Source organism: Xiphias gladius, chromosome 4 (assembly GCF_016859285.1).
Source record: "Xiphias gladius isolate SHS-SW01 ecotype Sanya breed wild chromosome 4, ASM1685928v1, whole genome shotgun sequence".
Classification (NCBI taxonomy): Eukaryota; Metazoa; Chordata; class Actinopteri; order Istiophoriformes; family Xiphiidae; genus Xiphias; species Xiphias gladius.
The window spans coordinates 18,007,603-18,033,057 of NC_053403.1; the positions used below are offsets into that span (position 1 = coordinate 18,007,603).

A 25,455-nucleotide genomic window follows, 5' to 3' on the forward strand; every position below is an offset into this window, starting at 1 on the left:
CGGTGTCCTAGGTCAAAGTTTACCCATTGACTGAAGCATGGGATTGGCCGACTGTTATTGTTAAGAAACCTAATTGGACAGACGGACACACGCCTTTTGTCAACCTGAAAGAGCACAAAAGACGACAAGGTCAGAAATCTATCTTGAAATATATGAAAATGAGTACTGTGAAAAGTACGCGGCAGCAGAATGTCTCGTGTTAGCGTTCATTGTTTTGGTTCCTCCCGCTAATGCTAACACTTGTAGCAATTCAACTTCTACGGTTAGCTAACAGGTACTTAGCAGCGAGCCAACGACTGTAGCGTATGTAACGTTATTTCATCATTAACTTCTACGTTTTGTCTTTTTACCATTCATTGGAAAAGTCAGTATAGTCGCCCGTAGCGATTTAATCACCCTGTGCCTTTGTGACTTCTAGAGAAACGGAGAAATTTGTCGTCTTTATTGGTTTGTTTAGCAAGTCGAAACACCGCAATGCTAAAAAGTAGCTAACATTTTCGCTGTAGAATTTCTGAAATGTCATCTACTAAGCGAGAATATAACATGCTGGCCCGAACTGAAACGTGCCCGAACTTGTACGATTTATGTTAACGGTGACTGATGAACTGACCGGTATTTAATTACAGTGTCTCTGTCGCACTGTCAAGTTCATTATCGTTAGCTAACGTTGTTCCTTTATGGTTTTCTCGAGTGTTGTCAAAAGTTATCGCTCTTTTACCTATTTTATTGGCGCTGATAGCTCCGACAGGACTTTGTTTTACGTCTGTAACAGGTCGTGGTGGGGACACATTATGTTAGTAGTTGGCCTTAAAAGAATTTTTCCACCAAAATACACTGTAGAGGGTGTCAGCGAGCAGGCAATTAACACTGAAAATTAATTTCTCTCTGAAAAAAATGCTGCTTGAGTGATATTCATGCCGAATTGTTGACTGTCTTCTTGGTGACTCAGAAATCGTCCTATTTGAAGCATTACCATTGATCAAAACGCTATCAATGGTTGGCAAGTTTTTGTCTAGTTACACTAGCACTATAAACTCACTCCCAATAACATGTACACATGATCAACTTTTTTTCACCGCCTCCTGTGTTCCTCCATGTCTACCTCAGGTGATCAATGTGTGTCTGACGGAACTGACAGTAAGCATGCTGACTGCACAGAGGGCATGTGCAGTGCTAGCAGCCAGGCGCCTGGCTACAGCTTCTGCCTCCTCAGCCCACACACACCGCTCTCAGATCCACACTTCCATTCCACGGCAGGACCAGGTTGAGCTGCATCCTGAATGGGCCGGTCTGGCTAAGAAACAGCTTAAAGGGAAGAACCCAGAAGATCTGATCTGGCGCACGCCGGAGGGAATAAACATCAAGCCTGTGTACACCAAAGCAGACTCAAGTGGCAGTGTCGATGAACTGCCAGGAGTGTTTCCCTATACTAGAGGGCCCTATCCTACCATGTACACTTACAGACCGTGGACTATCAGGCAGTATGCTGGCTTTAGCACTGTGGAGGAGAGCAACAAGTTCTATAAAGATAATATTAAAGGTAGATTTCGTTGTTGTGTACATTTATATCTTTAGCTGAAACACTATAGATTCAAACCTATTGTGTAATAACATCTTCTTATCCTGTAATGGCAGAATTTGTTTTTTGTTAGACAGAAATTTGTAACACCTCAGAACCTTACACATAGAGTCAGTGATTTTTGGCTGTTACCTCTCCCTCGGACCTGGCAGTTTAGTCAGTCATATGATGATTCACATACAGTAGCTGACTCTTCACTAGTGCAAATTTCAGGGACAGTGCATCAGACTCCACACTTAAGCCCAATTCCCACTGAAATGTTTTATTATACTAGAGGCTACACCTTGAATTACAGAGAATTATTAGAAAACTAGATTGAAGGAGATGGAAAAACTAAACCCTTGTGACATTGTAGGGTCATATATATATATATATATATATACTGTACATAAGACAGTGACACAGTTTTCGTAATTTTTTCTGTGTATACCACCACAAAGGATTTGGCACAAGGCCATCAAGATGTGATTAGACTAAGCTTTAATTCAAGGGGCTTAACAAAAATATTGCATTAACCATTTAGGAATTACAGCCATTTTTGAACCCAGTCCCTAATTTTCAGAGACTCAAAAGTAATTGGACAAATGGACATAATTATAAATATAAGGCTTATTTTTAATAGTTGGATGAAAATCCTTTGCAATTAATGACTGCGTGAAGTCTGGAACCCATGGAAATGACCAAATGCTGAGTTTTCTCCCTTGAGATGCTTTGCCAGGCCTTTACTGCTTGGCCTTCAGTTACTGCTTGTTTATGCGTCTTTCTGCCCTCAGTTTTGTCTTCAGTAAGTGAGAAACAGACTTAGTTGGGCTGAGGTGATGTGACTGACTTGGCCATTGAAGAATATTCCATTTATTTGCCTTGAGAAGCTCTTGGGTTGTTTTTGCAGTATTTATTGTGTCATCATCCATCTGCACTGTGAAGCACCGTCCAATAATTTTTGCAGCATTTGGCTTTCTCTTCCCATCATTGTGGTACAAGTTAATCTTGGTTTCTTCTGTCCCAAGAATCTTGTTCCAGAACTGGACAGGCTCTTTTACATGTTTTCTGGCAAAGTCTAATCTGGCTTAACTGTTCTTGAGTGTTACCAGTGGTTTGCACCTTGTGGTAAACTGTGTGTATTTACATTCATGAAGGCGTCTCTAGATGGTAGACTGTGTCAATGATATGCCTACCTCCTCGAGAGTGTTCTTGACCTGGTTAGATGTTGTGAAGGGATTTTCATCACCAAGGAAAGACTTCTGCGATCATCCATCAGTTTTCTCCCATGGTCTTCCAGGCCTTTTGGTGTTGCTGAGCTCACCAGTGCATTCATTCTTTTTAAGAATGCACCAGATTTTTGATTTCGCCACTCCTAGAGTTTCTGCCATCTGTCAGATAGGTTTGTTTTGTTTTTTCTTCCTAATGATCGCCTCCTTTATTTGCATCGACACCTCTTTGGACCGCATATTGAGAGTTCCCATGAACAGCTACCAAATGCTAATTCAACACTTGGAATCACCTCCAGACCTTTAATCTGCATAATCTGTCATGAAATCATGTGGGAACAGACCACATCTGGAGATGAAACTGATTGTCATTCAATTGACCAATTAATTTTAAACCTCTGAAAATTTAGGGACTACGTATAAAAATGGCTGTAAGACCAAAATGGTCAATGAAATTTTTTTTTTAACCCCAAGAATTAAATTTTGAGAGTCAATCACATCTTGATGGCTTTGTTTCAAATCCATTGTGCTGGTGTACAAAGGCAAAATTATGAAAATTGTGTCAAATACTTATATTTGACACAATTTATATGTATGTATGTTCAGAAACTGCGTGAAGAGTTGTCACCTTCTAGGTCAACAAAGCTTTCAAGGGCTAACCACAAATAGATTATTCAAAACTACAGTAATTTAATCTTAATGAATACTGGCATTTCAGTCTGATAATCAGACTGCCATTTTGTTTCGAGAGGTGATCAGTAATTAAGACATCGGGAATGTAAAATAATAATAATAAAGGGAAAACAGAGGTCATCTTTTGCTGTGAAAATTTACAGTATAGTGTTATTACAGTAGGGCTCACAAGAAGTCATTTCTTCAGGTTTGGTGGGAACAAGCCAAATGGTTGAGATCAGTAGACAAATGATTTAGAATTGAATCCTTTGAGTTACTAATGCTTGTGAACTGTGAATTAGCCAGTGTTTGGAAGCAGCCCTTTTGTAAATTCATTCATTGCTAGTTTCCCTGTATTAAACTTTTCAGCAATGTTACGCCATTCCCATTACTGTGACATTTCAGCAGAAACTGCCTGCACGTCTTATTTGCTTTGAAGAAATGTCTGCTAATGTTTTAGTAATGTTTTTCCTAAGTTCTCTTTGTGCATTGTAGATGGAATCTCATTCACCTTGTCCATCTCCTTTTCAAATCTCTAACCCACTCTCTCTTTTGCTCTCTAATTTCAGCTGGACAGCAGGGTCTTTCCGTGGCTTTTGACCTCCCGACGCACCGTGGTTATGACTCAGACAATCCCCGAGTCCATGGAGATGTTGGCATGGCCGGAGTCGCCATAGACACAGTTGAGGACATGAAAATGCTCTTTGATGGAATCCCACTGGAGAAGATGTCTGTTTCAATGACAATGAATGGAGCAGTTATCCCTGTACTGGCTATGTTTATTGTGACCGGAGAGGAGCAGGGTGTGCCCAAAGCCAAACTAACAGGTACGATTCAGAATGACATTTTGAAGGAGTTTATGGTACGCAACACTTATATTTTCCCCCCAGAACCTTCTATGCACGCCATTGCAGACATCTTCGCTTACACCTCCAAGGTATGTACCTGCTAAGTGTTATCTGTTCATCTGCATTTATTAAACAGTACTTGAAAACTTAATATCAGGTTTTTAATGTTATCTATTAGATTATATTTTCTTTGATTTACTGACCCAACCATGCTCACAGCACATGCCCAAGTTCAACTCGATATCCATCAGTGGATACCATCTTCAGGAGGCTGGAGCTGATGCCATTTTGGAAATGGCCTACACCATTGCTAATGGTCTCGAGTACTGCCGCACTGGTCTGAAAGCAGGCTTAACCATCGATGAGTTTGCCCCAAGGTACAAAATACTAAGATATGTCTGAGTGGTGAAAGATTTTGATTTACATATTTTTTGCTTATGATTGTGGCTGGATATTGTATTTTTATATATTATTTAATTATAAATTTCCACAATAAATAAAATCAAATAGGCCTGTTATATTGCTGCCAACATCCATAAAAGTGTATACCTCCTTCACAATATTTAAAATTCTGTAAAAAGAGAGAAGTGGTGAAATATGCACAAATATAAATTAAGAATTTATTTTACCAAGCAACACATATATTTATAATAACCTTAGAAAGGCTATGAGAATCAGAAAATTTAGTCTGAAAACACAGTTTTTACATTTCTTGTGCTCTGTACTTTAGCGAGTACAACTCATTTAGTTCACATTTAAATCTTAGTTCTATCACATCTCACAACACCATCACAATATCCAGTATATTTATCACACATTCCATACTGCGACCCCTCCCACAGCTGAGCTCAAATCCTCACAGATATACCTTCTAAGTAGAGTAAAAGTGACATTGTGTGGTAATGTGAGATTGTGATATGCCTACAGTTTATTACTTGAAACTTGCAGGTGTCAAATGATACAATTTCTGGCTTATTTCTGAATATTCCGTTTTTTGCAACAATAGCTTTGTACAGAAAATTTGTAAATATATTGTATAACAACTAGGCTACAGATTCCTGAAAGTGATAAATGCGGTCTAGTTGTATATCCAACCAGTAACATTATGAATTAAAATTAACTGCCTTGTCTGGTAAGTGTGTCCTAGTTCCAGATATACAGATTATCAGGTAAAATATACATGTCAGTAATTACTGAATATCAGTTGCAACAAATAAAATACTATTGAGCAAACAAAACTCCACAGATACAAGGTGTCAACTTAGTCTTAGCACCACGGGTGTCAGTAGATGCCATTAGGTGCCATTGTTTAATTTTGACACTGACTACTGTCACATGACACTCAGTATTTACCCTCTTTTTTGTGTTTGCTTACTCGTGTGATTTCCACTTTTTGCCATGCTAGACTACAATGTTTTTTGTGAATGGAATTGATGAGCCACTAATAACCCAAATAATGACATGTCGGTGTCTTGTTTGGGATCAGGAACTTGTGCAATCAGTCAGTAACTACCCAGTTCAGTATTTCACTCAGGCACTAACTAAATATCCTGTTAGTGGAGAAACTCGCATGTACCTTAACATAGCCCCAGTTGTGCCATCTATGATGTTTTTATTTATATTCCACTAATGCTTTGCATGTTTGACTAATGCATAATAACTAAATGTGATAGCCCCATTAACCTGCAAACAGATACCTTCCCCTTTATTTGTTGAACCAGCAGATGGGTCTCAGACTGAACCAGCCTACAGCTAAAGCCAGATGGAAAGGCTTCTAGTCAAATCAGACAGTTCCTATACTAATTTATACAAATTCCTGAAATTAATGGTGATCTATCATGTATAGTTGCTGTAAACAGCAGATGGGTTTTTTTTTAAATCCAAACCATTTGCTGTAAACAGCAGATGTTTTTTTTTTTTTAATCCAACCCTGCCCTCGGTCCAGTTCATGTCCCTTGCATTGACCTACCATTATCTCCTCTTCATGTGTCCTGCAGCTACTTTTTTTTTCACTGCCTTTCAATTAATCATATAATTGCAGAGGAACATGGGCATGCAGTCCTCGGGAACATCCTGAGGACCCAGTCCAGCTTGACCTTTGAGACAGGCTTGAGATAGGCCTTACAGACAGTCAATCTGAATCAATATAAAGATGTCACTCAATAGTGTGAAATGGAAGTTTTTCCACCCTAGGCTATTCAACAGCTGATTGTTCTGACTTTCCTTGATTCACAACCAGTGCATACTCTTTGGTTCGAACAAAGACTGGAAATGTGACTGTGATTTCATCCTTTTGGACGTTTTCTGTGCCACAGTGGTGGGTTTTCAGTGTATTGTCATATTGTGTTTTTGGAGCTACGGGAAGAGTTTCTGCAATACAGTAAAAGGGTCAAGGTTAGAGGTTTGTATGGCTTCTTTACAAGAGAAATGCTCATACTCTATCAGTTGTCCTTACTTATAAGCATTATTTATTGTAGAGCTGAAACAGATAATTGATTAATTGATTCAGTTGTTCTTCAAGCTAAAACAGTGAAAAAATGCCAAACTTTATCAGGTTCCAGCTTCTCACATCAGAGGATTTGCAGTTTTTCTTTATCATATATCACTGAAAACTGAGTATCTTTGGGTTTGTGATTGTAGGTCAGATCAGTTTCAGAACAAACAAGACTTTTGAAGATGTCACCATGGGCTCTGGGAAGTTGTGATGGGCATTTTATCCCCTATTTTTCAGCATATCGTAGACTAATTGATTAATTGAAAAAGCAATCAGCATATTAGTCAGTATTGAAAATAGACATTACTTGTAGCTCTAATTTATTGTTTTATTTTTGAATACATTTTAAATTTTTTCTATTGTGGAAAAAGGATCAAGAACAGAACAGTAAATTAATCATGATTAACTCAATCTTGGCTATGCTACAGCATCATAATTACTTTGGTCTGCTATCTTCACATAGCCAATCAACCGATATTATATGTTTAATTTTCATGTATTTAAACTCTTTTGAACCTTAGCCATATTTTGACATTTCTCAACAGCAATTTTTTTGTTACTTATCAGCTGGCATGTGCACTGATATGCTAATATCAGCTGATATATTTGCCCAGCTGATTTAACACTCTAGCTATACAGCTCTCTTTTTTACATATGTTGTTTGTGCTGTCAGGTTGTCATTCTTTTGGGGTATTGGGATGAATTTCTACATGGAAATTGCCAAGCTGAGGGCAGCCAGGAGGTTATGGGCCACGCTCATTAAAGACAATTTCCAGCCCAAGAATGCAAAGTCTCTCCTTCTCCGCACACACTGCCAGACTTCAGGCTGGTCTCTCACTGAACAAGTAAATATAAGTTATTATAAGAATAAGAAAATGTTAAAATCAAACTTAAACTTGTCAAATGAATGGACAATAGTTACAACTTTCCACTGTGGCTCCTCTCATAGGATCCATACAACAATGTGATCCGAACGGTGATTGAAGCCATGGCAGCTGTGTTTGGGGGAACCCAGTCACTCCACACCAACTCATTCGATGAGGCTCTGGGCTTGCCCACAGTGAAGAGCGCTCGCATTGCCAGGAACACGCAGATCATCATCCAGGAGGAGTCGGGCATCCCCAAAGTCGCTGATCCCTGGGGGGGCTCGCACATGATGGAGTCTCTCACGGATGATGTCTACAACACAGCCCTGAAGGTTTGTCACGGGGACAAATGGGCAACTTCCTTGGCTTCCTCTGAAAGGAATGAGAGGAGGGTTTTAATTAATAGTTCACTGCTCTGCCACATTTTGACCCTAAACCTACCCATAACGCACAGCTAATGGCTAATTTATCTCTTTGAAATCTTGGTTTAGAATATTTTTTTACAACCATGTTGTCTTGTGCCTGTCAAGTTTTAGTGTGGTAAATATCATAATACACGAAGTGAAATGACTACAGAAGTAATCCATCATCTCAGACACTCATTCACAACCTGTGTTTTACTCGCATAGTTCATTAAAGACATTGAAGAGATGGGAGGCATGGCCAGAGCTGTGGCAGAGGGCATTCCAAAACTTCGCATTGAGGAATGTGCAGCACGTAGACAGGCCCGCATTGACTCAGGTACTGTATAAATATATAATTTGCTAAAGGCCATAAAGCCTCCTATTCTTTCATCTTTCCATCTTCTTCCTCTGCTTAAGAACTTAATACTCTCTACCTCTTAACTTAGGCCTGTGTGGAACAATGCTGCAATGAAATTTATACGTGAAATGGAGGTTGCAGTTTTGACATAGTGAAGTGTACCGCTTCTTCATTCTGTCTGAAATGGTTTCTCACCAAATTTTGCATGAAACTTTTAACTTGATTAAATGACCTTATTCTTGTTTTTTTTTTTGTTTTTGTTTTTTTGTCTTTTTCAAGAAACTACAGTGAGTTACTGAGTTACTGATTTACCATACAGCGATGTTATTTTTCTTCTCCAAATTGGTGTGACATAACTCTGACTTTGCCATATTACCTTAGACAGGGGCTGTTTTCTGCCCTTTTAAAACCCCTTGGTATGGTCTCAATACACTCCAGACTTTGAACTTTAAACCTTTGGAGTTCAGTGCTCTTTGCTATAAAAGATTTAGTGTGCATTTAGCCTGCAAAGAAGCGAAATAAAAGTACTTTCTGAAGCAAAGCTGCATTAAGATTAAAAATTTGTATTAATAAAGATTCACGTGTCCAGTATTTATTAGTAGTGCTCTGAGTGCTTAGAACTTTGAGTGTGAATTGAACATGTTATTTAGTTTGCAGCTCTGACTACTAAAATGTTCATCCAGTCACCTGCAAAGTATTTTTATATAGGCCTATTCTAAGTGCGCTTAACCTGAGCATGTGCCTTATACCACAAAGACTGGATTAAAAATATAGGATGGCATTGCAAAGCTCCCACAAGTGGATAGGAAAGCAGCCAACCCAAGATTGTGTCAAAGCTTCAATCCATCTGTCCGTGTGTATTTTGTTGTTTTGTTTGGGGAGATGTGTCAGGGTGTTACCAAGGAGTTTAACTAAGGATTATATGTGTGTCTTTGAAATTAACTTTTACTTAAGACCCATAATGCCACAAATGATTGCGATTGAGCAGACCAGAGCTCTCACAGACTGGGTAGCTTTTCTTCATAATCCCAAAGATGCCTGCTCTCATTGATATTCATTGGCTTTCTGACTCACCCTGGCAGCACACCTTTGCTGCTGACAGTTCTTTATTCACTTCTGTTGGTCCTTGAATTCTGAATGACCATGTAAGGGTCTCAGATAATTTTCGGCTTTCCTATATGGGGTCAGATTGTGATATTGCATATGTTGGGATCCTTGGAGAATGTATAATGTAGAATTAAAACCTTCTGTCTGCTTTTTGTGTATGAGTTTTCAGCACCAAAATTTATTATAGGTCATAGTTTTAAAAGTAATTATTAAAATAATTATTACTTAACTTAATAAATATCTTAACAAATTATTTTCAGTGGGAATAACCTCAGGAATTCAATTATGTAAAGATTCCTCAAATTCTGAAGGTATCTGTATGTTAACTTGTGTATTAAGTCAATATTCAGTGGGGATAAAATCAGAGATACTGTAGGTTAGGTGTGTAAAAGGGGTTGCTGATACACTGCTAAACTAAATGTAATACAGTTAAAAGAGAAGAAGGGATAAACTGAAAGTTCAGAGGGTATGCTGTGGTAAAAATAGTACAGTGCTCTTTCACACTTTCTGCTGTCTTGTACTCCATGATGATATTGCAGATCCAAACAGGTTTACTAACCTGTTATCTTTGTGGTTCTTGGATTTGCTTTAAGTATTCCTTTTGATTTATGTGCTGTGCCACCAATTCCCTTTCTGAGGATCTTTTCCATATCTAAAAAAAGACAGTTGTTCACATTTTATCTAAAAGTTTACTCTTCCTGCTCCCTGAATAACAACCTTAAAAGGCTGTTTACAAATGTGTGCTTTCTTTCAAGACATTTACCATTGTGTTGTATTTTTTTCTTGCTGATTCATTTACCTACATACCTTTGTCCTTTTCTTTTTAGGTTCAGAAGTCATTGTTGGGGTGAACAAGTACCGTCTGGAAAAAGAGGAGAGTGTAGAGGTGCTAGCCATAGATAACACTGTTGTACGTCAGAAACAGATTGAAAAACTGAAAAAGGTGAGTGTTCCTTTGAGAATCAAACATTGAGGAAAAACTGTGTTAGTCAGACAGTTTGTCCATACATCTTATCCACATTGCACCTTAACTCAGATTTTATAGTGAAGTTGGTGACTGGAGGACTAAGGCTCCATACGGGCTTGCATGTATGTGATTTGGCAATGCACTGCCTTGCTGGATGACAACATGTTGCGCCGAAGCAAAAGTTGAACCAGTTTCAGCTTTTTTGTCTCACGACGCAGCATTTTTTTGGACGATGAAAAATTGAGCATTCGGCTTTGCATTCTTCAACCTCCTTCTTTTTTTCTGTATATACAAGATATATGCATACAATGATAATGTGAAGTGACACTGCAGGCATACTGTATGAAAACTGACAGGAGAACATTTCTGTACCTGCTGTCATTGAACAGTTTAGTATCTTGGGCTGACTGTCTCTGTTGAAAGGTCAGTGGGCATTAACGTCATATTTGGCGAGTAACTGTCAGAACAGGTAGAACGAAATACCACACTGCTTAACCAGAATTGTACACTCCTGGGCTCCGGGCTCCGACCATTTAGTCGCATTTTTTGACCGTTTTTGGAGACAGTGCACAAAATTTTATAACTTTAGTTATAAAATTTAATAGCACTCGCGGGTGTGGATGGTTGTTCATCGATCCATTCGTGCTATTTTCATGAATGCAATAGCTCAGGAACACCTTCAGGTAGTATCTTCAAATTTGACACAAACGTTCCCTTGGAATTAAGGTTGAACTGATTAATTTTTGGAGGTCAAAGGTCAAGGTCACTGTGCCCTCACATCTGTTCCTTTCTCGTGAATGTGATATTTCAGGAACACCAGGAGGGAATTTCTTCAAATTTGGCACAAATGTTCACTTGGACTCAAGTATGAACTGATTAGATTTTGGTGGTCAAAGGTCTATGACTACAATAATTATGAAAAATTATTCTTAATACCTTTTATTAAATTCCTTCAGTCGTCACTACATTTTTTTTGGTTGTTCAACCATAAGGACATCTCTACGTGTGTGTCCGTCCCATTCTCGTGAATGAGATACCTCAGGAACGCCTTGATGGAATTTCTCCAAATTTGGCACAAAGGTTCACTTGGATAGAACTAATTAGATTTTGGAGGTCAAAGGTCAAAGGTCAAGGTCACTGACCTCACATCCGTCCCATTCTTGTGAACGCAATACATCAGGAACACCTGGACCAAATTTCATTACATCTGGTATAAACATCCACTTGGAATTCATATATTATGGGTCTGGACAGACATGGATGTAAACTGCAACTTGATTGGTTGGCGGTGGCGTACAACTGCGAGGGGTAATTCTAGTTTCTCTTGAACCACTACTACACTTTGTGATTTTTTCCTTTGAAATAAAAAAGCACATTGTTATTTCTGTAAATTCTCTATTTATTACCAAAGCTTTATCTGTAATACAGAGATGGAAAAAAATGTAATAATAAAATATTAATGTGTTGCATTGCATGTTGATTTGAATAGTGCTCCCAGTTGTTTTGTTGGTTCTAGTGGAGGAAGTTGGTCTAGAGCCCTGCTCTCACCTAAGGCATATGCATGAAGCAAGGAAAAGAACTTCGATCTTTGTACTAATGCAGATGACAAGCTTTTGTTTTTTCTGTGGCATGAAGACAATGAAGTGTTTGTACTTTAGGCCATTACTGTTAAATCTGTGGACCAGAATATTGTCACAATATGCCATTTCCACATGACAATTGTTTTTTCATCGATTTGATGCATACATTTTCATGACTCTATGCAGAATTGGACATGCCTCACTAGATTGTTGACAGTTTTAAGCAGTTTTGCACAGTGTTTGAGGTGTTTTTATGTATGGTAAAGACACTATAGCTCATCTTCCAAGGCCGAATCTTTGTCACAAACATTTCATGTTAATGGCATGTCCAAGTGATTATGAAGGGGCACTGGGCTGTACTTTAGACAGATATAAGGCACTGCTGCAGGTGCTTAGGAATCATAAAAATTTAGGCCCGTTCACCCAGCTCAAGGTCTAGGTTGAGGCCAAGTTTTCCTTTAATATGTTCTAACTTTATAGTATTTACTGTAGGATGGGATTTTTGTTCAACATTTTTTAAAAATGCCAAAATATTATCATTGACTTATTAACAGTATACATTTCTACTTGGCAGACATTTAGACTTCTCATACACAGGTGCAACTAATAACTAAATATCTGCTGTAAGGAAAGTCTGCAAGCAGTTTGAATGTTGTCATTCTCTCTGTCAAATAGTAATTAAACAGATGTAAAAAAAATTTTTACCACTTGACACATTCATGTACAGTGTATCTAGAATTCTGTCAGTAGTATAAATGTTGTTTGCAGTGCAGATAAACACTCTGAATGCCATGTTTATGTCTTGTTACCTCCTTTGATTTAGGTGAGGGAAAGTCGTGACCCAGTGGCAGCCAAAAAGTGCCTGGCAGCCATTGAGGAGTGTGCCAAAACCAGGGAGGGTAACCTTCTAGCCCTGGCTGTGGAAGCAGCTCGAGCCAGGTCAAACTTTCCACAGTCACTAAAATCTCTGATTGTAATGACCATTCTTATGTCTGCATGAATTTAGAAATTTAATTGTCATAATATTTCCTGCCTTTCCGTAATTGTTTAATAGACTGAATTGCACCTTCATCAACATGTCCCCTTTTATAAGATCCTCTATGATCTTGTTTTGCAAACATCACCATACAGTTACATGAACATCATTGTATTTTTCTTGAAAGCTATTTTGTTCATAAGGATCTTATAGCAGTATGTTTGTGTTCATACCCAAGGCTGTCGTGGCAGTTCATTAAAGGAAAGGTAAGGGATTCTGGAGGAAGACTGGCAATATTTGAACACAACAGCAAAACAAATACACCCCTCTCGTCAGTGCTCCTTTAGAAGCTCCACCCCCAAAATTCATATACACGTTTGCCAAGGCAATGACACTAACAACTGGGCTAGCTGACAAGAAAAGAAATATGTAGGAATCCAGAGCATCTTATACGGCATGGAAGTGGATACGCTTTCTAATAGCTGAAGCAAAACATACATTATAATATATAACGATATAAAAAAAATGACATGCACACAAACACAACATCCAAAACTTACTGGAGGAAGAACTAGCGAGAGTTGTTTTTTCAGATTGTTTTTACAGTGACAGAAGTGAGGACTGTAGGTTTGTAGCTATGCTACCAAGGAAGGTAACATTACCTGGCATAGCATTTCGAATACTGCATCAATCCAAATAAATCCACTGTGGTAGCAAACTTGTGTTTTTAGGTCTTTGTGGCTATAAAACCCTTTGCACGTTGCAGGGACAAGTACCATGATATGGATCAAACGAGACAGCAAGTAATGACTGTTAGCTAGGTTGTGGGTTAGCAACTGTTGCTACAGTTGCTGCTGCGAAGCGTACCTGCAGAGAGGAAGAGACAGTTTCCCATAGCCAAAACGCCAGCTTAAGACAGCAATACTCACGACTGTCCTGCCACATAGGCGAGTCTCGCCACTCGGCAGCCATCTTGGCAACGCCCCCAGGCACTTATTTCAGGCTAACAAGACCAGGCCCCTATCTAAATGACTGGGGAAAGAGCTTCAACTTCACTTTCACTTGTCGCCGGGACAACTGCATGTATAGAATCACTAGTCAAATCTGATTAAAAAAAAAAAAAAAAAAACTGCTCAAGAGGTTTGGGGACTTACCCCCAAAATAAGGTTTAAAACACTTTTTTCAAAGGTTAAACTTCTACTACATGTCTGTGAAGATTCTCAGTCATCCAGGTCTGGTATTCTGTGCTTTGCAAAGACAATTGGAATTGCTTGAAGTTCTTGAAGACGTTTCGCCTCTCTCCGAAAGGCTTCTTCAGTTCTAACTGACTAGTGGGGAGTTTCAGGTAAATATCCTCTGGTGGGATCAGCAACAAAAGTGAGTCATTGAGGTCACTTGAGTCGTTAAGAAGTTATACATACTACGTATGCATTTCATTTGAGTCATTGCAACAATAAGGTTGGTTTGATATATTTCCTGTTTGGCTGCTATAAAGCAGACAATTTCCGTTTTGGGGGAAGGGGTGGGATATGGGTCATACAACCGCCATCTTTGGCTTTAAATGGTAAATGGACTGCACTTATAAAGCACTTTTCTAGTCTTATCGACCACTCTAAGTGCTTTACATTACTGCCACATTCAAACACACACACTCATACAGCGCTCTTTTCTATACAGTCTAGTCTATACTGTGCTTTCTACACACACACACACACACACACACACACACACACACACACACACACTCGCACACCGATGATACATCAGGGGCAATTTGGGGACACTTCGAAATGCTGAATGGCAGAGGCAGGGATAAAACACCGACCTTTCGGTTACCCACTCTACTCACTTTACAGCCTTTTCTATTCAAAATGCTTTAAGTAGTTTGTCTACTCTCTTATATTGTCTCTTGGTCAATGTCTGTGGGCAAGTAATTTAATGTTACCAGATACACAGATGTGACACAGGTATCTGCTTGCTAACTAATCAGTTGGAATAACCTATCCCAAACATCAGCAAATGGGACACGACAATACTGACCTTTTGGCTCTGTCAAACAAAAGAAAAGTAATGTTTTACACACGCCTCCCTCCCTTTTCTGTCAATCAGAAACGGATCAACCTCCGGATCCATCCTAATGCCTTTCAACTCTCGGATTTCTCTTCACCATTGGAAAACCTCACCGATGTTAATATGGCTCTTCGCACTTGCTTGCTCGTTGCATTTCTTTTTCAGTGTTTGTTCTTCCAAAGTTCTCTTAGGCTCTTTCTCGGCCATCTCTCCTTCTTAACAGTGTGATTATGTCAGGGAGTTCAGCACAGTAGCATTTGCCAGATTTACCTCTCTCGCTCCCACTGCCTTCTTCTTCTTTCCTTGTCCTATGCCTGAGCTTGAACGCCCCCTGTTGCTGATTATTGTCCGTAATAGTGTTTTGTGGCTTGGTCCAGGCCATTTCGTTTTTTTCGCATTTACAGAGCCAGGGCTGTGTGGAAACACCAGATTTTTTTTGCAGCACACTCACAGAACAGTGAGGAGATATTTGCTGAATTAGACAAAAAGTGTATTGGATTAAAATCACTTGCTATACCTTTAAACAGTCAGACTAAATTCGGAGAGGTAAATTTGGGGTTGTGGGAAAGCACCCAGACCCATGGTTAAACTGACTTAAACACAAGTACTGTTCACCGTGTTTCCAGAAAAGAGAGATCTGACAGAATATTTTTGTACTGAACTGTGCAGTATTGTGTGCAGCCCTGTATGCAGTATTGTTTGAAGAGCCCACATGATGATCACAGACCTCTTGCTGAGAGGCACCGGAACAGTATGACTGGGATTACTTAATGTTTCAGCTCTCGAAATAATCTACAGTCATTTAACCATCCCATGCTATTTTACTACCATTAGATATTTAATCCTTCTCAATATAATATGCTGTATACTTTCATATTACCACAAATGACAGAGTGACTTTCATTTCGATAGTTGACATACAAATTAAACTGAAGTTACTTGATTGTTGATATTTTATTACACGTCACAGCAACGATGATATTGTGGGAAATGAGACAACAGTAAATCTTTCTGCCATGTGACATAGATACTAATAAGGAAATGCAATTAATCATACAGATAATCAAGCATCAGTGATTTTGTGGGAAATGAGACAACAGTAAATCTTTCTGCCATGTGACATAGATACCAATAAGGAATTGCAATTAATCATACAGATAATCAAGCATGCTGCAATAAATTGTGAAACTGTAATGAAGAAGCAAGCAACCTAGCATTTAGTTTATTGAATGGGGAATGTCTTAAAATGATTTAGAGAAAAAATAATGATGGCACTGCATTATTTATCATTGGAATGTGAAAACATACTGAGGAAGACTGTGTGCTCCTATCTACAGATGCTCTGTTGGTGAAATTACTGATGCCATGAAGAAAGTTTTTGGCGAACACAAGGCTAGCACCAAGATGGTGAGCGGGGCTTACCGCAGCGAGTTTGGGGAGCATGAAGAGATTGCCCAGGCTCACAATAGGTAGAAAATAAAACTAAACTTCATCTGGATCGTCAGGATACACAGTTTGATTTCTTTTATTTCAGGTACATAAAAATTTTTTTTTCTCTTTCAAATCTTAGAGTTGCAGATTTTAATAAGCATGAGGGCAGAAACCCTCGACTGCTGGTGGCAAAGATGGGGCAGGATGGTCACGACAGAGGAGCAAAAGTCATTGCCACAGGGTTTGCTGACCTGGGCTTTGATGTGGACATCGGACCACTGTTTCAGGTCAGTGTCATAAAGTAGAATGGAGCTAACCATCTGCTGCCTATGCCACCTCAGCCAATGTAGATATAAAATTCAAGACAGAGTTAATATCAGAGCTGTTATCTCTACCTAGAACCTACCTTTCAAGCAAGGGTATTTACATAAACTACTAGTAAAAAAATACCTTATAAAATGTATGTAGACAGTTAAGGTCAATTCTTGGGAATTGCCAAGAAGAAACACTCTAAAATTTAAAAAAAGTAATGTATATAAAAGGTAAGAAATAGATAGAAGTGACTTGAAAAATGTTTTTTAGTTTAGTTACACACTGACGTACAGTAGATCTAACCTTTTGTTGAAACCCACATCGCTTAAAGATTCGTACACATTCAGGGATGTATATTATAAGACTTAAAAGACAAAGTTTTGCACTTAGTGTTCTTACAGTTTTCTACCAGACACTCTAACGTCCAAACTGGCAAATTCTCATACAATAAAAGGGCTTGTAATTAGTGCTTTACTGAAGCCAGGTGCATTGAAAAGTATAAATACTTAAGCCTATACATGATAAAAACAGACAGTTACAAGAAAAATAAACCGTATATTGAAGAGTACCTGTCTGCAGTCTGCAGAATGGGTCGGGGTTCAACGTTGAGCATTTAATCCCATCCACTAATGTTTACCACCCACTAACCCTAACCCTAATTTTCCATTCACAACGATGTTTAATCCCGTCCAATTTTAACAGTTGAACCAATCATGAAACCATAGTGGGTGAGATTAAACCTTTGACCTTGAACCCCAGCCCGTTCTGCAGGGTGCAGCCAGGTATACATCTGTATGTTGACTGCTGCAGGTGCATAATAATAGTGAGTAATAGCAGCAGTAGTAGTGACTAAGATGTAGGTCTTTTCAAGTCACAAACATTTCCCTTTTAGTTGAAAGTTTTCCCTTATTTCTATTCTCTAATTTAGTTACATTTATAAAGGGAGTTTTGGATGACATTTATATAAAAAAGCTAAAACATTTGGTGTTAAAACCTTCTGTCAGTATACTTTTCTATCAGGCAGTGCAAAATGGACAAAAACTGACATTTAGGCTGGCGAAACACAGGTGCAACTAATATTAACAACTAATAACCCTATAAATGGTGGTTGCATTCCACTCAAGGATGTCGGTGTTCCTGTTATTGTGCATGCTGGCACATTCAAATGCAACAGAGGCAGCGTTACTGATAGTAGTCGGACCTGTGTTTTCCCTGCTATGACAAGTCAAAAAATGCACTGTAAGAAATTCTGTGAGTAGGTTCTTTGCTTCTGTTCTCTATGTGAAAGAACAATGAAACAAAAAATGAACCCTATTTAATGATGTCATTCTGAACCTTTCAATTTCTCTGACCTGATTGGGCAGAAAACCATTATAGCCCAATTGTTGGAAGGCAGGCCCAGCTCTGTGTATACTAGATCCTAGTGTAAGTAGGCCAAGTGGGGATGCTACTGAGCATGCCTTTCACAGAGCCACACTCCCTGACACTACCCGCTGTAACTTTGGTTGATTTCCAGATGTATATAGCAGGTGAGGATATGTTGAATGGCAGTGTTTGATTTAACTACCAGCAGACAGGTGTAAGAAGATTGTAGATGGCTACAAGAAACATTTTGGGGCCATCATTGTTGCCAAAGGTTCTACAACCAAATATTAGGGTGCCAGTAATTGTGTCTGGGATACATTTTGTGTTCTTATTATTTCACTAATATGTTTTTTTATTTTCTTTTAAGTAACCTTGGACATTTTATTAAAATATTTTGACAAACAAAATTCGTTAATTTGCATTTATTTCTGAAGATATTCTAATTTCTGTAACTAAAATTCAAAGGTGCCAATAATTTCAACCAATACTGCATAACACACATGCAGTCAGTATGTTGTTTAGTTGATTGGTTAGAGAGTTCAATATTAAACTTCACCATGATGATTTTCAGTTTCCGATGCTGGATATTATATGGGTGCATAAATGTAATGTGTTAAATACAGACGACTCCCTAAAGTTGTTCAGAATCTATCTGTCTTTTGTGCCATACAATAAATAGATAGGCTTGGTGTTAAGAACAGCCTCTGGCAGTGACTACAGAATGAAGTAGTAAGTATTGTGCTAAACTACTGTCAACACAACCAAGGGCCTTGGGAACAGTGTTTTACATGATGAATTATGTTTTAAGTTAGAAAGGGCAGAAATACTCACAACTTTGTATTGACCTTCATGTGAACCCGTGAACCTCTGCTATGGTAGGGCTAAATGGGAAATGCATGTAGCTTTTGAAAATGGACCCCAGGGACATGCAACTCTGGCAAGTTTGGCAGTAGTGATGTTGCTATGGACATATTTTAAAATTAGTATAATACTGTGATAAAATGCAGTTTTGCTAAATCTAAAACCATGAGTCATAGGTGAGGATAAGAATACAGCGTTTTATTTCCTATGCAAGTAACTTGTAAGTGATCAACTTTACTGAAGCCTGCAAGTAATTTAGTTGGTTGGATTTGAACCTGCTTCATAAGCCAAAGGCCTCTATGAATACATAATTAGTGTCATATACAGGATTCATCAAACAGAATAGAATACAGTATCTTACTAATAATTACGATTATTTTTAAATTGAGTAGTGAAAGTCATGGAAAAGAAAAAAGAGACTTTTACTTAGGATTTTCATGGTTTCACTCAATTCTATGGTTCATTTTGACTCTGTACTTGTGGTGCAAGCACAGCCTGTGGAGGAACTGCACTATATTATGTTGAAAGGTGCTTGTAATATGTAGTCCTTCTCATGCTGAGATGTTTTTTCTTTGTTTTTCTATGTCTGGGTTTTGGGTGAACAGACTCCCCTTGAAGTTGCCCAGCAGGCAGTCGATGCAGATGTTCACTGTGTCGGGGTCAGCACACTTGCTGCAGGACACAAGTCCCTAGTCCCGGAGCTCATCAAGGAACTACGGAAGCTCAACAGGCCAGATATTCTTGTCATCTGTGGAGGTGTCATCCCACCACAGGTAACCTCTGACTTTCATGACAAAATCTCTAAACTTAACTCAATTTCTGTTTTCATTCTTCCAAAGCAATCCTTAATGTAACAGTCCACAGCATTGTACAAACTTTACTTTATTTTATACTATGCATGCTTGAATTGAAAGTCCATCCACTAGAGACTGTGTGCATACTGTCCATAGAGACTTGTCGTGATTCAGCGTGCAGGTATATCCATCCAACTTGACTTTCAAAGCGGGCGTGGGTACAGTTGTAGTCATACATTTTATCTGACAAGGTATTGTTTTATGTTAAGCTTGGCATAACACAAAATCAGTAAAACCACAAAATATTCCCAGTATGTGTGCAAATATTTTCTTTCAACAAATGAAGCAGATCTGGAGAGTATTTATCTTTCTATTAGGCATTCAGTAGAAAATGGCTGAGTTGGAAAACACAAACTAAAAACGCTCACGTTAGTGTAGACAATATTTAGCAGTATCTGAATATGATTCATGTGGTCCTTTCTTAGTTACAAGGAGGCATTGTGCAGGCAGTAGATACTGAGGCAGCAGTGCTGAATAATCTGTTGGTCTACAGATCCCAGGCCAGCTCTTTCTGCATAGCCTCCAGCATGACCACTGGTGTCCCTGAAAACACATTATTAAGCATTGTGTGATAAGCACACAGATAACATATAAAATGTAATCTTGCTGTCATTTGGACAGAGAACCAATCCCTAATGGTGAGGGCTGCCTTGATTCATATAATCATTGTTACCACACTGTAGAATTTCCTTGATTTCATGCAGTGGAGTCTAATTTCTTGTCATATGCAGGACTATGAGTTCTTGTACCAGAGCGGTGTGTGTGCCATCTTTGGTCCAGGGACCAGGATCCCACAAGCTGCAGTGGAGGTTATTGACAACATTGAGAAGAGTCTGGAAAACATCCGGCAGGCCATGTGAATTCTTTTGGGGGGGGATAAAAAACTACAACAAGAGCTGTCTATTCATGCTGTGTCAAGAACAAAGTCACAAGTGAAAGCCAACATTTCTGTACAGAATCTGTTTGACTGGTAGCACGAGGTTGTAAAAAACAAAAATGTCATTGCCCACTGTGAGTTCACAGCACATACTGCAGTCAAAATCATACACAACCTGTTGAGATGTCATGGTTGTATTAACATTGCATTCTCTTTATATCGGATTTGATTTTAATTACTAATAAGAAAAAAAATTAGCATCACAAACATAGTGTTTATTGTTTTTTTTATTGATGGTATCACTCAAAATCTAAAGAAATACTGTCACACATAACGTCTTCAGATGGATAAATGGTGATTTAATTAATTATTTCCCCCTTTGAAGCATGCTTGTGTGTGAATTGCATTGGTTGGAGGGTTGGTAATATCACTGTAAACATCCTTGAATTTCCAGAATATAAGTGGGAACCCAGAGTCCTGGCCAACATTATAGAGTTCAGTGGGAAATACTTAAATATTCATGCCCGAAATTAAACTATATTAAGACTTTGACCCATGCTTAAACAAAAGATCATACACTACATTTAATCAAATTAGGATTTGCTTAACAGGCATAATATAGTGTCATGTGACAGAAATTTGGCTTTAGATCAGCAGAGCTTTTATTACCATCCAGTATAAAACACAGGACCGCAATTTAAACCTTGGAATGTAATGCTTTTATTGTGAAATGTGTGTTTGTAATTTGCAGTTATACCTAGCAGGGTGTGATTAGGGCAAGTATAACGGAGACGGATAGACATAAATTCACATCAAAACAATTCTTTTTAGAACCATTACCCCTGTCTTTTATGTTCATGGACAATATCATCTTGAAAGTGGCCTTCTGTTGTTTTGATCTCTTTCCTCTCTGCATCATGTTTAATTTAACCAGTTTCTGTTCAAAGAGAAAACAGAACAGTGATCACAATTTATGAAGCAGTTGGAAATGATATTTTTCTACATGTGATTCTGAATCAGATTTAGCGTTCTTTGGTCTAAATAAAGTATGTGAACTTTTGAAATGTGACTCGCATCTGAAGATTGTGTAACCTTTTCCCGACATGGTCAGTTTCAGAAATAAGTGGATGAATTCAATCTTTTTATTTAGAAGATATTAAGGTAGGGAGAAGGTAGAGCTGAACAATAAAATCTCAAACCTAACTGTGTGAGTGTTTTTGAAAATTGGGAGGATGATTTATTTAGACATGATTTTGACATTGACAAAATTGCAGGATGTATTTCCATTAAATTTCATTTCATTCATGGTCCACAAAGAACGAATACTACCGGCTCTAGTAATCTCCTAACATTTCCTCTAGCGCCACAATGAGGTTGACAGTTGGTTTGAGTTAAAGATCTCAATAACTGTTGGATGGATTGTTATCAAATTTGGTACACATATTCATGTCGCCTTCACAATGATTAGTAATATCTTTGGTGATCTGTTTACCTTTCAGTTTTTAAGTTGTCTTTGGTTTATAATCAAATGCTTGCAAGACGTTGCGCTAAACCAAGAACACGAACATGGTAAACACAGTGGTGGAAGAACTATTTAAATGCTTTACTTAATTAAAAGTACCAATACAACAATGAAAAAATATTCCATTACAAGTAAATGTCCTGCATGAAAAATCCTATTTCAGTAAAAGTACATAAATATTAGCAGCATAATGTAGTTAAAGTATCTAAGTAGAAGTACTGGTTTGGTCCCTGGACTGATGTTTTATTACATATGACATCATTAGATGATGAATACTGAAGCATCAGTGTGTGAGCAGCATGTTAATGTTGTAGCTGCTGAAGGTGAAGCTAGTTTGATCTACTTTATATAGTTTTATATTCAGGGACACCAGATAAATCTGAGAGGTTGTGAGACGATTAATGTGAGAGGAATGAAGGAAAAACAAAGTTCTGATACACAAATCTGTTTTTAGTTTTTGGAGTTTTTTTCTAATCTTTGATTTTGGTGAGATACTGAATCATTTGAACGTTCATTGAAATGAAACCGTGTGCGAAGTTTAAAGAAAAATCATCATTTGGTGGAGCTGTTAAAAATTCAGATTTTTAAGATGTCAGAAGCCAAAAAGGTTGAAAAAGACTGGTTTAATCTGTAACATTGTATTGTATTTTAAAAGCTTATATTATCCATGTGTAAAACTTTTATCTTAAACGTTACTAGTAACTAAATGTAGTGTAGATATTACAATATTTCCATCTGAAATGTAGTGGAGTGGAAGTAAAAAATAGCATATAATGGAAATACTCAAGTAAATTACAAATACCACGAAATTGAACTTTTGTATGGTACTTGAGTAGTTGTACTTATTTACTTTCCACTACTGGGTAAACATTACTGCTAAACATCAACATGTTAGCGTTGTCACTATGACCGTGATAGCATGCTGATTTTAGCATTTAGCTCTAAACCCTGCCGTGCTTCAGTATAGCCTCACAGAGTTGCTAGTATTGCTGTAGATTCTTGTTCGAATATTATTTCAACTGCTTAAGGTAACATTATATCTCCAGTGTTCAATATTCGATATTGATAGTCATTTACACATTGCACGACAATATTAATGCCTAAGGTAAAGGAATGCAAGGTGTCAATGCATACAGCAAGCAGGTAGGTGGATTTTGTGGTACTTTTTATACTACTTTTCCCAGTGTTACAGTTTTAAGTGTGATGGTTAAATTATTGTTAAATGTTATGTAATTGTTTTACTCTTATTTAACCAGACGTTGGAGCCGCTATACTCAGCCTGTTGCAGTTACGTTTTCATGTTAATATGACTGCATCTTATTTAACTTCATTCTCAAAAGGATGTCATGCTTTAGCTGTATCTGAAATGTTTATCCTGCATAGAAACAGTGTGGAAATTTTAGTATTTGGAAAGTATGCAACCATAGACAGTGACATTTTAGATAGATTTGTACACAAACTGACTGACATTGCCATCCTTTGTACCCTGAGCTCTGTCTTGAAGTTGCGATTAAGAAAAACGAGACTTCGATATCAGAAATGAAGAAACTCCTGAGCATCACGGTGTGTTCAGTAAACACAGCCGTTGCTCTTTTTTTTTTCATGATGGAGGTTGGAAGTTTGATTGAGCAATATTACCTATTCATGGTGTATTCTTTGTCCACTGCTTTACTGTATTCAGTCAGTGCTTATTCTCAAACAAGACCAATGAAATGTGCACACAAATATGCTCAGGGTTCATAGTTCTACATTCACAAGTTTTAAAAATAAACACTGTCAATATTAATTACAAGTAGCAATAAAAAAATACACACTGCAAAATTAAAAAAACTTAACTCTAAGTCAAGCTCATTGAAATTGAAACCTTCAGAAAGGAATTGCAGGTGGCAATACATCAGGGAAAATAATCCCTGGGTAAAGTAGGACAAGAAAAGATCTCTTTTAAGCAGAAGAGTGTATAGTGACATTATCATCACAGAAATCCTTTTTAAGGCTGAATTATATACAATTATATGCTGTTGTACTGCAGGTGTGAATAAAGGCAGCAGACAGTTGTGGAGGATTTCCAGTGAAATACTTTTCTTAATACCCTGGTGATATGAAAATCTGCTACAAAAGGGGGTTTTGTAAAATAATTTTGATTTCAAGACTTCACAATGTTGAAAATAAAAGATTTAAAAGGATAAAGCTTTATTTTATCTTTTGATTATTAACTAGAATGGCACTTGGTAGACTGCATACCTCTGCCAAGGCCAGATATTGAAGAAAATGTCGAAACATGCCCTGTTTTGCAATGTTAAGGAAAGTGATAAAAAAAATTCCTGGATCCACCCCTTAAACTTGCTCCAAACCCAAATTTAACGGGCTCTTCCATGGCCCTTGCCTCATCTCTCCACCAAGTTTGGTGCAAATTGGTTCAGTAGTTCTTGCGTAATCCTGCTGAAAAATCAACAAACAATCCAACAAACAAACATGGGTGAAAACATGATATCCCTGGAGGAGGTAACAAATCCCATGAATGGCCAAAAACAGCAATGCATTTATTCTACTTGTACTGACTGTGGTCAAAGTCTGATATAGCTTATTTCTTTGTGCTTTAGAACTCCATTGTTGTTGATAAGACTATCCCACCTCAAGACCAACTTTTCTCATTTGCTCTGGCGCTTTCGACCATATCGTATGGTCCTCATTAGCAGACTGAGTTTGACCAGTTTCCATGGAGTTGAAGATGTTCATACTTTTGTATGACTTTGAGCACCTATAGAACCTCTCATCCATGTTGACTTAAAAGACTCAAGGTGCATGAAAATTAAACAAACTCAATCTGGTAGTGAGGACTGTAATTCAATTGAAAGCCCCAGAACAAGAAAATTAGTGAACCTTGGTTTAAGACTGTTATGCTGTTTCCAAGGTCACCAATGAACAGTTAAGCTCATCATCTAGTCATGTTAAAAAACTCTTATAGAAAAAGTTCAACATTATGTAAAATAATGTTTTTTTACAAAGAAGTAGAGGGGAAGACTAATGCCACTCTCATATCCATATGTAAATATCAAAATATGTAGCAGCAAGCTAACTTGATTTAGTACATAGCCTGGCTCTTA

At 38.0% G+C, this 25,455-nt stretch overlaps 1 protein-coding gene across 4 annotated transcripts; it reads left to right on the forward strand.

Moving 5' to 3' along the window:
* Positions 1-12: 12 nt before the first annotated feature.
* On the forward strand, positions 13-21,898 carry mut (methylmalonyl CoA mutase). Of its 4 annotated transcripts, XM_040125213.1 has the most exons (14): positions 13-129; positions 1,108-1,540; positions 4,029-4,286; positions 4,350-4,396; positions 4,527-4,684; positions 7,475-7,646; positions 7,751-7,999; positions 8,297-8,408; positions 10,364-10,479; positions 12,907-13,022; positions 16,467-16,598; positions 16,700-16,847; positions 19,704-19,871; positions 20,684-21,898. In XM_040125213.1, the coding sequence occupies exons 2-14, from the start codon at positions 1,144-1,146 to the stop codon at positions 20,810-20,812; spliced, it is 2,202 nt and encodes a 733-aa protein (XP_039981147.1). In that variant the 5' UTR covers positions 13-129; positions 1,108-1,143; the 3' UTR covers positions 20,813-21,898. The 4 variants fall into 4 exon arrangements, with proteins under 4 accessions (XP_039981147.1, XP_039981144.1, XP_039981145.1 ...); XM_040125210.1 differs by having other exon boundaries at positions 4,029-4,396; positions 20,684-20,812; XM_040125211.1 differs by lacking the exon at positions 13-129 and adding an exon at positions 159-274 and having other exon boundaries at positions 4,029-4,396; positions 20,684-20,812.
* Positions 21,899-25,455: the final 3,557 nt, after the last annotated feature.

Bases quoted from the DNA above. Each gene is read 5' to 3' on its own strand.
- mut (XM_040125210.1), top strand. From the start codon at position 1,144: ATGCTGACTGCACAGAGGGCATGTGCAGTGCTAGCAGCCAGGCGCCTG. The intron at 4,397-4,526 runs GTATGTACCTGC...CCATGCTCACAG, and splicing joins TCTTCGCTTACACCTCCAAG to CACATGCCCAAGTTCAACTC. The intron at 4,685-7,474 runs GTACAAAATACT...TTGTGCTGTCAG, and splicing joins ATCGATGAGTTTGCCCCAAG to GTTGTCATTCTTTTGGGGTA.